Here is a 14002-nt window from a genome sequence, read left to right on the forward strand (position 1 = left end):
CTACCTTGCTTTCTTTTGATTTCTATTTGCATGGGATATCTTTTTCCATGCCTTTAGTTTTAGTCTGTATATGTTGTTACATCTGAAGTGAGTCTCTTGTAGGCAGCATATAGATGATTCCTGTTTTTTTATCCATTCATTGTATGTCTTTTCATTGGAGAATTTAGTCCATTTACATTTGAAGTAATTATTGATAGGTATGAAATTATTGCCATTTTTTAAATTGTTTTCTGGCTGTTTTGTAGTTCCTCTGTTCCTTTCTTCTTCTCCTGCTTTCTTTGTGGTTTGATGACTTTCTTTAATGGTATGCTTAGATTCCTTTCTCATTAACTTTTGTGTGTCTACTATAGGTTTTTGCTTTGTGGTTACCATGAGGCTTACATATAACAAGTTATATTTATAACATTCTTTTTTAAGTTAATAATAACTTAAGTTTGAATGCTTTCTAAAGCTCTATACTTTTACTCTCCTCTCTCATATTTTATGTTTTTGATGTCAGATTTTACATGTTTTTATCGTGTGTATCCCTTAACTAATTATTGTAGTTACAGTTATTTTTATTTTTATAGTTTTTAAATAATTATTTATTATTACTATCTGGTTTACTAGAGATGAAATCCTTTAGCTTTTGCTTGTCTAGAAAGCTCTTTATCTCTCCTTCAATTCTGAATGATGACTTTGCCGGGTAGGGTATCCTTGGTTGGAATTTTTTTCTTTTAGCACTTTGAATATATCATACCACTCCCTTCTGGCCTGCAAAGTTTCTGCTGAAAAATAGTCATATGGGGGTTCCCTTATAGGTAACAAGTCGTTTTTACTCTTGCTGCTTTTAAGATTCTGTCCTTGTCTTTGACTTTTAACATTTTAATTATAATGTGGCTTGATGTGGGTCTCATTGGATTCATCTTGTTTGGAACTCTCTGGGATTCCTGGATCTGGATGTCTGTTTCTTTCTCCAGGTTAGGGAAGTTTTCAGCCATTATTTCTTCAAATAAGTTTTCTGCCCCTTTCTCTCTTCTCCTTCTGGGACTCCTATACTGTGAATGTTGGCCCAATTGATGTCCCATAAGTCCCTTAAGCTATCTTCACTATTTTTCATTCTTTTTTCTTTTTGCTGCTCTGATTGGGTGAGGTCCTCTGCCTTGTCTTTGAGTTCACTGATCCTTTTTTCTGCTTCATCTAGCCTGATGTTGAGCCCCTCTAGTGTATTTTTCAGTTCAGTTACTGTATTCTTCAGCTCTGTGACTTCTGTTTGGAACTTTGTCATATTTTCTATCTATTTGTTGAAGCTCTCACTGTCTTCATGCTTCTCCTGAGTTCAGTAAGCATCTTTATAACCATTACTTTGAACTTTTTATCAGTTAAATTGCTTATCTCTGTTTCATTAAGGTTTTTTCTGAGGTTTTATTTTGTTCTTTCATTTGGAAGATATTCCTTTGTTTTTTCATTTTGCTTCACTCTCTGTTGGTTTCTACATGTTAGATGAAACAACCACTTCTCCCAGTCTTGAAGAGTTGGCCTTGTGTAGATGATGAACATTATTGTTCAACCCTGCCCTGACTCTTGGTCATCTCTCAAATCTTTGTGCTTGTCCAAGCAGCCTATTTTATGTTTAATAGCTCCCAGTAGATTAGGGTGTGCCAAGACCAGTCAGTGTCCCACTAGCTGGATTACAGTAAGCACCTAGATTCAGGCTGATTGGAAGACAGAACCTCAGGAAACAGCTTTTAAAGGATACAAATATATACAGTCCTGTGGGACTGCAAGTGTAAACCCCGCTGGCCCCAGAGCCAGGTGATCTGGAGATGTCCCCTGGGCAGCATTCTCAAAAATCAGGGCTCCAGACAAGTGTACAAGCTTCATTCTGAGAGATACTAGGGAGCTCTAGTGAGGCAAGGGAAAAGCACAAAGATGGTGACCCTGGCCTCCATTCTCGGAGAGCCCCTCCAAAGCCCCTGTAAGTGTGCCAAACCAGCCTGCTCCTCAGGCCAAAGCTCCTGGACAAGCAGATAGGCCTCTTTCTGATAAAAACTAGGGCTGTGCCTCAGTTTTCTCTCTGTGCAGTGCCCTGGGAGTGACAGTCTGCCAAGAACTGTTTCTCTGATTTTTACAGCCCCATGGGACCCAAGAACACAAGCCCCCTGGCCTTCATGGCCAGGCAATCAAGGGGCATCCCCTGGGTGGCAGCCACAAAAACTGGGTCACCAGATGTGTGTAGAAGCTACCCTCTGGAAGATACTGGCATTCTGGAGCACAGCAAAGGGAGAGCATGAAGATGGCACTCACCAAAAAAGGGAAAAAAAGGATGAGAAAAAGAAAAAATAGAAGAAAAAGAAAAAAAGAGGGGAGAAAAAGATGATGCCTACTGGAGAGCAGGAAGATGGTGCCCCCCTAGCCTCCATCCCTGGAGAGAATCTCTTGCCCATTAGACCAATGCTTTAAACTTAGGAAATGAGTCTTTCACACAAAGCCTGGGCACTCTTCAAAGGGCTGCTTCTGTGCTGTGCCTTGGGGTGGGTGAGTCTGCACATGGGCCTTTTAAGAGATGTTTCTCAGTTTGCCACCATCCTGTGGGTCTCGTGGGCAAGAGTCCCATTGGTCTTCAAAGCCAGATGTTTTGAGGGCTCATCTCTCGGGTGCTGGTCTTAAAAGCTGAGGTGCCCAATATAGAGTACTAACACTTCACTCCTCAGGGAGAAACTCAGGGTTTTGAGTTCCCTCGCCATTGTGGGTCGCTGCACCAGGGGTGGGATTGCGTCTCAGCCTTTCCTACCTGCTTCAATGCGGTTTCTCTCTTGTTTACTCGATGTGAAGGAGTCACTCCACCAGTTTTTAGGTTTTTTTCAGAGGAAATTGTTCCATATATAGCCATAAATTCAGTGTGTCTGTGGCAGGAGGTGAGTTTAGGATCCTCCTACATTGCCATCTTGAACCGAAACCTGGTGTTTTTGACAGTAGCCATTCTAACAGGTATAAGGTGCTATCTCATTGCGTTTTGATTCACATTTCCCTGATGATTAATGATATTGAGGATCTTTTCATGTAGCTGTTGCCTTCTTTGGAAAAATGTCTATTTAGGTCTTCTGCCCATTTTTTAATTGGATTATTTGGTTTTTTGCTATTGAGTTCTGTAAGTTCTTTTCATACAGACCTTCCTCGACTTAGAATGGGGTTACATCCTGATAAATCCATCGGAAGTTGAAAATATCATTAAGTCGACAATGCACGTAATAGACCTAACCTAGCGACCATCGCAGTGTAGCCCAGCCTACCTCACACGTGCTCAGGACTCTTAGCCCACAGTTGGGCAGAGGCCTCTAACACAAAGCCTCGTCTATGAGACCGTGCTGAACGTCTCCTGTGACATACTGAACTCTGCGCTGAGGGTGACGAGCAGGATGGCTGTGTGGGGACAGGGTGGCTGTCAGTGTATCGGTTGTTCACCCTCGTGATTGCGGGGCTGACTGGCAGCTGCAGCTGCCGCTGCCCAGCATCACAAGACAGGACTGTCCCCCAAAGCGCCAGCCCGGGCAAAGAGCGAAGTTCAAACTTCCAAGTACGGTGTGTACTGAATGTGTATCGCTTTCACACCGTCATAAAGTAGAAAAATTCTAAGTTGAACCATCCTAAGTCAGGGGCCGTCTATATTTTGGATATTAGCCCCTTGTGAGACATGACTTGCAAATAGCTTCTCCCATTCAGTAGGTTGCCTTTTCATTTTGTTGATGGTTTCCTTTTCTTTGCAGAAGCTTTTTAGTGTAACGTAGTACCACTTATTTTTGCTTTTGTTGTCGGATTCAAAAAATCATCGCCAACACATATATCAAGGAATTTACTGCCTATGTTTTCTTCTATGAGTTCAAGGGTTTCAGGTCTTACATTAATCCATTTTGAGCTAATTTCTGTGTATTGTGTAAGATGGTCCAGTTTTCCCAAGACCATTTATTGAAGAGACTGTCCTTTCCCCATTGTATATTCTTGGTTCCTTTGTCATAAATTAATTGATCATATATGCATGGGTATATCTCTGGGCTATTCTATTCCATTGATCTATGTGTCTGTTTTTATGTTAATACCATACTGTTTTCATTACTATAGCTTTGTAATATAATTTGAAATCAGGGAACATGATGCCTCCAACTTTGTTCTTCTTTCTCAAGAAAACTGTCTTTTATCCAGCCAAATAGCACACAGTAGGCATTTAATAAGTATTGCATTAATGGTTGGGGATCCTTTCATGCTTCTCTCCACTGGAAGGTCCCACCTTTGAAGAGCTTGTTGGAAATATCAAAGACTACGAGGAAGGCCGTTAGGTACAAAATACTCATGTATTTATGAACTCATGACCAAATTAAATATGAAACCTTATATAAAAAGAGGTGTGGGTTTTTTCTCCCCCATCCCCCCATTCTCCTCTGAAGCAGCTCCGAGTGACACAAGTGCAAGGGTGTGTATTCTTGCTGTGGGACTTGCTCCTTCCCTTCTCCCCTCTGTGCCTCCAGGCTTGCCCTGCATGGGTGGGTTTCCTGCTGACTCTGGATCTCCAAGTGCCAGGTTCCTGAGGAACTGGAATTCAGCACCTTGCCCCTCCTTCACCTCCCTGCCCTTCCCCCTGGGAGAGGGACACTAGTCTTGGCCTGGCTCCCCCACAGCCTCCCCAGGTGGTGTCTCTGGGTTGCACCTGGGCCTGCTGGGCTCCAGTGTGGTGCAGGCTGGCTCTGACACAGCATTTGGGAAGGGGGTGGTGGGTCCCTGAGGGGTGAGTCCACCCTAGTTGCTGGGGTCATTCTGTGGCCCCTCTCCTGTGGGCTTCCTGCACCTCCTGGGCCACCTTCACTTTCTCTCCCCACTGCATTCTCATCAGTGGGTCAGATGGCTCAGCCCTGCAAGCTCCTGGAGACCCATTTCCCCTCCTTTTGCTCTTTAGGCCTCGGCTCTCCCTCTTACCCAGAGTTCCTGGGAGGCCCCATGGCCCCACCCCTGTCCCTCTTCCCAGAGCAGTCTTCCCCTTGGGTCCTCAGCCTCCTGCCCCTGCCCATTGGCTCCTCAGCTTCACCCAGAAGCTACAGCCTGCAGGCTCAGTGAAAGGGAGGCTGACCAGTCAGTAGAGGGCAGCACACGTCTGGCTTCCCAGCCAGCCACCCTGCAGGAGGACTTGGAGGGGAGGCAGCCATAGCCTTGGAGAAGTCTGGGGCTCGGACAACAGTGGTCATAGTCACTCTAGACCTGCCACCTCCTGCTCCTCCTCTTGACAAAGACGTGACGTCAAACCTCTAAGTCTTGGCACCACAAAAATGTTGCACAGGTTTCCTCTGTTTCTGGGTTTGCTCTATCCCAAACCTAAAGCCAGACTCTTGGTGGTGGAGCCCATCCCAGGGCCGTGGGACCTAAAGCCAGACCCTCTTCTTAAAGCATCTTTCTGAGGTGAGGTGAGCCCAGGAGCTGTCTCGCTGGCTCCACCCCTTATCAGAGAGACTCTTCCCGGTCTAAGAAGGGTGTGGGGGAGCAATATGGAGCAGGGCTAGAAAACAGGAAGGGTCGGCATGGCCCAGCTTTTCCCCACAAGCTGATCTTGGTTTTGCTCCTGCTTTAGTCTCCCTTTTTCTCTTTCCCTTTTACCTATCCTAAACCAGCACTAAGGAAAGTCATGCCCTGTGATCCTTCATTACAGGGACTCCTAGTCTCCAAGTCAGTGCCCTTTTACCTGACCTTTGACTCCTACCCCAACCCCCTACCCCCAACACATTCACATCCTGTGGAGTCACCCTCTGAAGGTGAAGAGGATAATGTGTTTCTCATCATGGGCAAAAACAAGGGTCCAATGCCATGTTGGAGCCCTGAGACCACCCCTTCCCTGCCCCCTGAAACCTCAATCCTTCATGCTGAAGGCATGGGATGGGTGCTGCCCCGCAGAGCCAGCCAGCAGGGCCAGGGCATCCTCAGCCACAGCAGGTGACAGGTTCTTTCCTGACAGGCACTGGAATCAATTCTACAACCTAAACCTTTATCTCATCAACACGGGTCTCCTCTTTAGCTTTATAAAGATGTAAGCTATACAGGGTCTTCTGTTTTCCTTTCTTCGAGGGAATAGAGGCTAGAGTGTTTTCATTGGTGGTGATTGTTTGTCGTTGTTTAGGGTTTTTTGCTAGTTTTACCCCACTCCATAAGAAGCCGTGCTAACCAGAGGCGAGGGGAAGAGCCCAGAGGAGCATGGGATTGCTGTGCCCAGACCCCCTCACCCCCTCTTCTCTCTCCCCCGTTCCGGCTGCCTCCTTTGGTACCCATCTCCACATCTGAGCGGTGAAGGAGGGAGGAGGGAGAACTTCCTCATGGCACCAGGAGGCACTCCTGATAGGCCAGAGCTCCCAACCACCTCCGCCACCCTGTACCAGGCCTGGCTGCCGACAGCCCTGGGAGGGAGGCTGGCAGCGTGCAAGCCTCCCACTTGTGGCATCTGGGAGCTACAGCCCAGGATGTGGAAGCCTTGAGTTGGGCTCTGAAGGCTTAATTTCTACCCTGACTTCTCCAGTGAGGATCTGAGTAGACTCCTTATGGAAATGCCCACAAAACATTTGCAACCATCAAGTCCATCAGTGGAAAATCAGTGGCAATAGGGACAGGACCTTCCCTGCGTGCACACCGTGGCTCAGTGGGAGGAGGCCGCCTCCACAGACCAAGACACTCAGCCTCATGGCTGGGAGAGTTTTCCCTTCGACTCTAGGGTTCTCCAACCCAGAGACAAGATGCCAGAACTCTCAGCTCTTTCCCTGCTCCCCACCTCCCAGCTGCTGTCACCTGCCCTGCTTTGGGTTGGGGACCTGTGCAGGGAGTCCCTGTCCTGATCCACAAGGCCCGTCCTCTCTTGCTGCGCTGTGTTGGCTGGTGAGAACAGCTCCGCCCTCAGGGTCCTGGTTATGTGGGTCCCCTTGTCCCTGGAGGGTGGAGGGGGCGATGCAGAAGAGCAGAGGGGCAAGGGCAAGTGGGGACGACAGCAGAAGGGTCAGAAGAGGGTGGCAGCATCTCAGACCACGGCCGAGGAGGAAGACGGGGACGACGAGGAGGCCGCCGACGAGGATGGCGAGGAAGGACTGTTCCAGAACAGCCACCGCCGCTTGGGTTGCCGCTTCAGGTGCAGATAGTCCTCCTTCTCCCGCTCCTTCCGCGCCCTCTGGTAGTGATCTTCCTCCTTCAGGTACCAGACGGGCGGCCACCGGTGCTTCTCAAAATACTCCTGGTTTTCTGGAGAGAACGCAGCAGGCTTGGTTAGAAGGAGGGCAGAAGGGGCCAGAGAGCAGTGGGACGCGGAGGGCGTCCGGGGACCTGCAGGGCCTTCAGTGCGGCCCGGGCCCTGCCTTCAGATGCCCCGCCTCGAGCTGCAGAGCGCCCGACAGGTCAACCGCCCGGCGAAGGAGGGGCCGTCGGCCGCGGGAGGCAGTGGTGCCTGGGCCGAGCTTCTAGCACAGGGAGGACCCCCGCGGGCGGAGATGGAGGATGCGGGAGGGGCGCGGGTGAGAGCAGGGCTCCTGCTCCGGGGAGCGGGCGCAGGCTACAGGAGGGCATGCTAGCTGAGGGCTCTGCTCCTATGCTGGAAGGCGAGTGGGCCACGGAGGGTTGGAAATCAGAGGCGTGAGGCGATTGGAGCTTTGCTTTAGAAGGAAAACACCAGAAGGGTAACAAGGAGAGAGCGGGGCGAGCGCCCTGGTGGGGCGCAGCGACACCTGGTGGCAGGGAGGAGGGTCCGGCAGAGGGGAGCCCCCGGTGAAGACCTGCAGAACCAAGTGGCGGGAACTGGGGGGCAGCGACACCTCCCCCTGGAGCCCTTGCAGTCAGTTCCTGCCTGGCCCCAGGGCCCGAGTCATTAGGGGCGCAGAGACAGGCCGCAGGGACCTCTGAGGAGATGTGGACCTGTGCTGTCCACGCCGTGTCTTGTGCCCTTTCCTAGGCTTTGAAATCAATGTAGCAGCTCATGAGCAGCATTAAAAACAATTTATATATTTTTCAGTATCTGTACTGGCTCACAATATAAAATGTATTTCTTATTGTGGAGTCCTGTCGAAAAAATCTGAAAAATACCAACTCTAGCCCAGCACGCTCTTTGTACCTGTGAGAAACAGGCCCAGGGAGGTAGTGAGTTGCCTGAGGCCCCCAGCAGCCCTGCCCTCCGGGCCAGCGCTTTCCTGGGCCCCCTCCGCTTGGCTGCATGCACCTCTCCCCACCTACAAGGTCAAGTTAAGCCCAAGGATCTCAGGCAGCCTCCAGGTGCTCTGGGGTCAAGTGGCGATTTGGACCCAAGTTAAGGCCCCTGCAGCGTGAGGGAGGAGGAACAGGTCCTATGGGAATGCACACCTGGGGACATGGCCTTCGTGTCTCGGGGGACGCTCACCTGGGGACATGGCCTTTATGTCTCATGGGACGCTCACCTGGGGACATGGCCTTTATGTCTCATGGGACGCTCACCTGGGGACATGGGCTTCATCTCTCGGGGGACGCTCACCTGGGGACATGGCCTTCATGTCTCGGGGGAACTTCCGGCATACGTTGTTGTAGTTGGTGCAGATGTGGTGGAGACACCAGTCCGCCAACTGGTACGCACAGTGGAACTGGGGACAGACAGAAGAGCGTCTGTGCTGGGACCCTGGGGCGGGTCTGCATAGACACCTACAGTCACCTCAGACCTGAAGCTTTGGGGCAGGTGGGCAAAGGCCCTGCAGTCATCAAGAGGTGAGCCCACACAAAACTGAGGAGACGGCATCTGACATGCTCCTTGACACCACCACCACCTCTCCTCTGTCCTGCCCTGGGATCCAAAGAGACCCCCTCGCCCCCAGTGGTGGCTTCCTGCCATGTCCACCCTCCTCAGTCCTTCTCTCCGTCAGGGGCCAAAGCAGTCTGCACTCAGGTGTTGACAATCAGGCTTAGGGCGCTGACTCGCCCAGGTGTGTGAGCAAGCCTCAAATCTGCTCTGCTTTCACTTCATAAACTCATGTTTAGTGGTAGAATTTCTGGCACTTGATGGGGCTAGGCTGGGAGATTTTGCTTATTTGAGAATCAGGAGGTGAAAGTGGATTTTAGATGGAGAGTCCTCAGTGTCCCTTAGATGACCTCAGGCAGGCAGCCACCACATCTACCCTGGAGGCAGGGGCTCCCTCCACAACAGATTGGTGCCTGAAGTTTCAGTCCCCTCCCCCACCACAGCCCCTCCTCTTGGCACATCAGGGTATGTCCCCTGGCATGGAGGATGGATGGGCTCCGCCCAAACAGGTTCCCTTCCTCCCCCCACCTCCGGCCCTGCCCATTCTCTGCCAATGCACAGACAGAACCCAAAGTTGGGAATGTTAGAGAGATTCCTTCCCCTGCCGTCATACCTGAGCCAGCTCCAGGAACACAAGGACATCCCCGTCAATGTCCACCATCATCTGAGTTGCTTCCATCAGCCCAGTCACTGTGTACTGCTCTGTGACACACACAGCCAGGAATCAGCTAAAGAACCACATGAGTGGACATGCACTCACATACACCCTCTGGCAGGGGCCGATGCAGGGCAAAGAAAGATCAGGACCCAGGGCAAGTCCCAATGGGCCAAGAAAGGCCACAAGCAATTTAAGTCTGCTCCCACCAGTGAGGAAACTGGGATTAGAGCAAGACTTTCCCAGTGGAGTTGGATGGGAAGTGAAGGAGGATATTAGAATCACCCAAGAGGATTTTTCAAGCTACACACATTGGACCAAATAGTCTGATGTCTGTAGGGTGAAAGCCCCCAGTGGAATGAGCCATGCATACCAATGGGAGAGGGTATGAAGTCTACAGTTTACTGAGAACTACAAATTAGATCTACAGATTAAACCTAGTTATTTGTGGGGCCAGCCCCATGGCCTAGTGGTTAAGTTCAGCGCACTCTGCTTTGGCAGGCTGGGTTCACAGGTTTGGATCCTGGGTGTGGACCTAGACCATTTGTCAGCCATGCTGCAGTGGCGACCCACATATAAAATAGAGGAAGATGGGTACAGATGTTAGCTCAGGGCTAATCTTCCTCAGCAAAAAACAAAACAAAACAAACCCTAGTTGTTTGTATGAATTTAAATTTTGCAGCAAACTTTATACTAACCTTGCATTTTATGTTGAAATGTTTATATTGAAGAAGTGAACACTCTTAGTCCTGAATTTTAACTGTATCAGTATAAACTCGTAAGGTATTTTATCTTTAAAAATAGAAATATATTTCCCAGCTCAGTCCATGGAAACAATATCCCAGTAGCAATGAGCATCCCAAAGGCACACACTGTAGCCTTGAAATACCATTTCCAACTCTAAGAAACCAGGCCTTCTTAGAGAAATAGCTGATTCCAGGTCTGGGGCAGGAAATGTACAAGATGAACCTGGAACATCTCATCATTCCAGATGAGCAGGAAGCTCAACAACTGTGGGGCCGACCTGCAGAGACGCCTCCCGGGTGACAGCGCAGCAGCGTCTGAGCTTCAGTCAGCATGACTGCAGCTCACTGAAACCAACCAAGTATGCTCAAATCTAGCAGTTCAGAAGAATACTTAATAATACCCAACACATGATAATACTTCAAAAAATTTTTAAAACTAATTGGTCATCCTCAAAGGATGACAGGAAGCAAATTTATCTTGAAAATTGGTAAATGAAAGAAAAAAATGAAGCATACACCTGCCTTTCCTAAATGAACTGTACCACTGGGTAACCCAACAGGAGGTGAGGGGAAGCTTCCCTCTTTCTAGAAGCATTCCAACAGATAAACACAGAGGGAACGACGGAATCGGAATATTGCCACTCCACCTCCCCTCATAAAGTAATGGCTCAGGCAACGATGCTCAAGGGCTGCTGACATCACAAAAAGAGACAAAAGCAGACAATCTATGCTTCTTGATGGGACAGACGCAACCTGAGGAGCGGTCTCCCCGAGAGAGTGCTGCCTGTGACTCTGGCCTGGCCGCCAGGGCCCACCACCAGGCCACGGGAGAGACAGCCACTCTGGAAATGCGAGCAGCAAAAATCTAGACTTTCTGGACATTAGTGGATCTTTCCCAACGAATAAATTGCAAGGAAAAAAATTTTTTTCAATGGACAAGGTACCTATAGATTATAAGAAACTTAAAAGATACATAAAAAATAAATCCATGCTATGGTGCTTAAGGATGCACACTTGGGTGATAAAACTATGAAGAAGAACAAGGAAATGAGGCCAGAAAAAGTGCCTGAAAAAGAGCAACAAGCAGGGCAGTTACTCTAGGGGAGGAAAGATTGATTGGGAGGGACAGGTGCAGGGCTTTGTCGTGGCTGGCAAGGTTGGAGCTCCTGATATAGGTCATTTTGATTTCTAATAATTCATTAAGCTAAACCTATGTTTCATGTACGTGTGTTATATTTAACAATAATAAATAAAACAATGAAAAAGTTTTAAGTTGGAATTAATAGCTTCATAGGAAGCACGTCTCACAGAACACAAAGCATCACCAGTTAGACCCTGCTTGGCATTTTCCACTGATCCTTGACAAAGCACGTACACAACAAATTTGTGTATGTTTTCTAGCATGTATGGCCATGTCATAGGAAAAGTCATTCAACATCATCTTCTGTAAGCTTTTCCATGCAGCAGGACAGCTTAACATTTTTATTGGCTACCTTGTGAAATTTTAGTGGCTACTATGTGTGCATAACCAGTGGTGCATATATGACTTGTTTCTGATTGCCTGCCATGATGAAACAAACTTGGAGAAGCATCTATATACAATTTTTTCCTTTGGGTCATTTCTTTGGAGATAGTCTTTCTAAAGTTGAATTACTTGGTCCAAGAGTTGCACAGTTTTATGTGCCCTGGGAAAACCACACCACCCTCCCTGGACAGCCGTGGATGACACACTGTTTCAGCTGTCATCTTTGGAAGCCTCTCTCTGGCTCCCCCCACCCTAAAGCCCTTGATGTCCCCAGCTGGGGCCCCTGGACTCCCTCTCCAGGCTCAGCTCCTGGTACTCCAGTTCTGATCAACAATTTCTGCCTTCTTCCTATGACCAAGTCCCACCTTATAACTCATTTCTCACCATGGCATTGCTGCTTCCTTTGTATCTCAGTCCTAATCTTGCCCATCTGCCCAGGGCCCAGCAGCTCTGACCCAGGGTCCTTCCCTGAACTTCAACTCAACATCTTGAGGCCCTGCTCTCTGCCTCCTGACCTGCCCAAGAATATTAACCCTGATATCAACACCAGTACAGGTACCAATGCTAACACCAACAAAGCAAATGCCAATTCCAACATCAACAGGAGCCATCTGTCTGCCTGCCTCGCTGGCCCCAGACTCCCTGCATCCGGACAGTCATTTCTCTTGTCCAGCCCCTCACTTGGTCTCCCTATTGCCTCAGTCCCTGCTCCACCCCCAGGGCCTCTGCGGTTGGTTCATTCTAAAAGCTGAGCTCCAGCTCTTACAATCTTTTAGAGGAATTAGGAGTGGCAGGTCAAAGTTTGTTGTCTGTTTTTGGAAGAAGAAAGAGTAAGTGAAGGTGGAAGAGAAGGAGGAGGAAAAGAAAAAGAAGGAGAGGGAAAAGGAGAGGAGGAGGGGGAGGAGGAGGGGGAGGAGGAGGAGGAGGAGGGGGAGGAGGAGGAGGGGGAGGAGGAGGAGGGGGAGGAGGGGGAGGAGGCGGGGGAGGGGGAGGAGGAGGAGGAGGGGAGGGGGAGGAGGAGGAGGAGGAGGGGGAGGAGGAGGGGGAGGAGAGGAACCAAAGGGTGGGAAGGTGGAAGTGCGCTCCACTCTCAACTTCTTAAGCTGGCCTGAGTGAGATCAAGCTAATAGGAACACCACGTGCTATCATCGATTGGAGAGCACTTTGTGGGGCTGAAATCACCTCTGGAGAGAGCCTATAACATGACCCATCAAGCGTCTCTCTCACACACACTTCTTTACGTCTATGTCCCCACCCAAACCCCAATACACACCGATATAGTTCACTTTTTGTAAACGCATTCCCTTGGTGCTAGCAGCCTGTCCCCTAGGAGGAGACAGATGAGAGGAGAAATAATGACTCCTGAGGTTTCCCTGCCTTCTCCCAGGAGGTCCCTGAGCGCTCTGGTTAGTTACCGGTGAGGGCAACCAAGTGCGGCAGGCAGAGGCGGTTGGCCAGGATGATGAGCTTCATGTCATCCAGGTCGGGGCTGGAGGTGAACATGCCCGTGTAGAGGTACTCCAGCACCGCCCTCATGCAGCTCTTGCTTGTGTAAGGAAACACAACCTGCGGTGGGAAGGAACAGAGCAGGCTGCAGTGAGGCCCAGCTTTAGGGAGAGTCACTCAGTTCGGAGAAACTCAAAAGGCCCTGGCTCACATCGCTGGTCTCCCTCAGACAGGGAGCCACCCCCAGGCTGCCCCTACACCCGCTCAGAAGCCCCCTAAAGGCCTGCTTCCCAGAGCAACAACCTGTGCGGAGCCCGTCTGCTGACAGCCCCAGCGAGCAGCGCTCTGATAGCTTTTTAGAGGACCTGGATCTCACTGGCATCCTCCCGAAGACATTCCGGCTTGGAGGATGCTTGAGGGGCCCTTCTAGTCACCTAAGCCTACACCCCGGGCCCTGCCGGCCCTGCAGGGAGCAGTGCAACTGGGATATGGAGGGAGCAAAGCCAGGTGCTCGAAGCTGCTGCTTCGGGCCTTGGAGATGTCTTCGGAGCAGCGCAGCAGCAAAACTGCTCTCATCAGACACAAGTCTCCCAGCTGCCCTGGGAATCGCCTGGGCTCTCAAGCTGGCTTCCATGGTGCTGAGGAGAACCGAGGGCGGGCAGGCCCCTGGGGCTTTGCAGAGCGCCTCGTCTCACACTCTGCATATCCAAATCCCACTCAGCTTCAAGGATCAGAGACTGACTCAAACCTCAACCCCCCACTTAGCCTTCTACAAGGACTTCCTTCCCAGAAGTCTTAGGAAACTCCTATTCTGTGTCAAGGACACTATGCTGCATTGTCCTTAGCCAAGTTTCCGCTGAGTGTTTGGTGAGCACTTA

At 49.9% G+C, this 14002-nt stretch overlaps 1 protein-coding gene across 3 annotated transcripts in view; it reads right to left on the bottom strand.

Annotated features, from left to right (window-relative positions):
• Positions 1-4309: 4309 nt before the first annotated feature.
• Positions 4310-14002, bottom strand: part of RHOBTB2 (Rho related BTB domain containing 2) — a 29630-nt gene continuing 19937 nt past the window's right edge. For all 3 annotated transcript variants that reach the window (XM_014867121.3, XM_014867123.3, XM_044766826.2), the window contains 4 exons: positions 13094-13244; positions 9366-9454; positions 8495-8600; positions 4310-7239 (listed from right to left, as the gene is read on the bottom strand). In XM_014867121.3, coding sequence (XP_014722607.2) covers positions 7022-7239; positions 8495-8600; positions 9366-9454; positions 13094-13244 — 564 coding nt within the window. In that variant the 3' untranslated portion in view covers positions 4310-7021. The remainder of the gene's footprint in view (positions 7240-8494; positions 8601-9365; positions 9455-13093; positions 13245-14002) is intronic.

Source organism: Equus asinus, chromosome 3, assembly GCF_041296235.1.
Source record: "Equus asinus isolate D_3611 breed Donkey chromosome 3, EquAss-T2T_v2, whole genome shotgun sequence".
Classification (NCBI taxonomy): domain Eukaryota; kingdom Metazoa; phylum Chordata; class Mammalia; order Perissodactyla; family Equidae; genus Equus; species Equus asinus.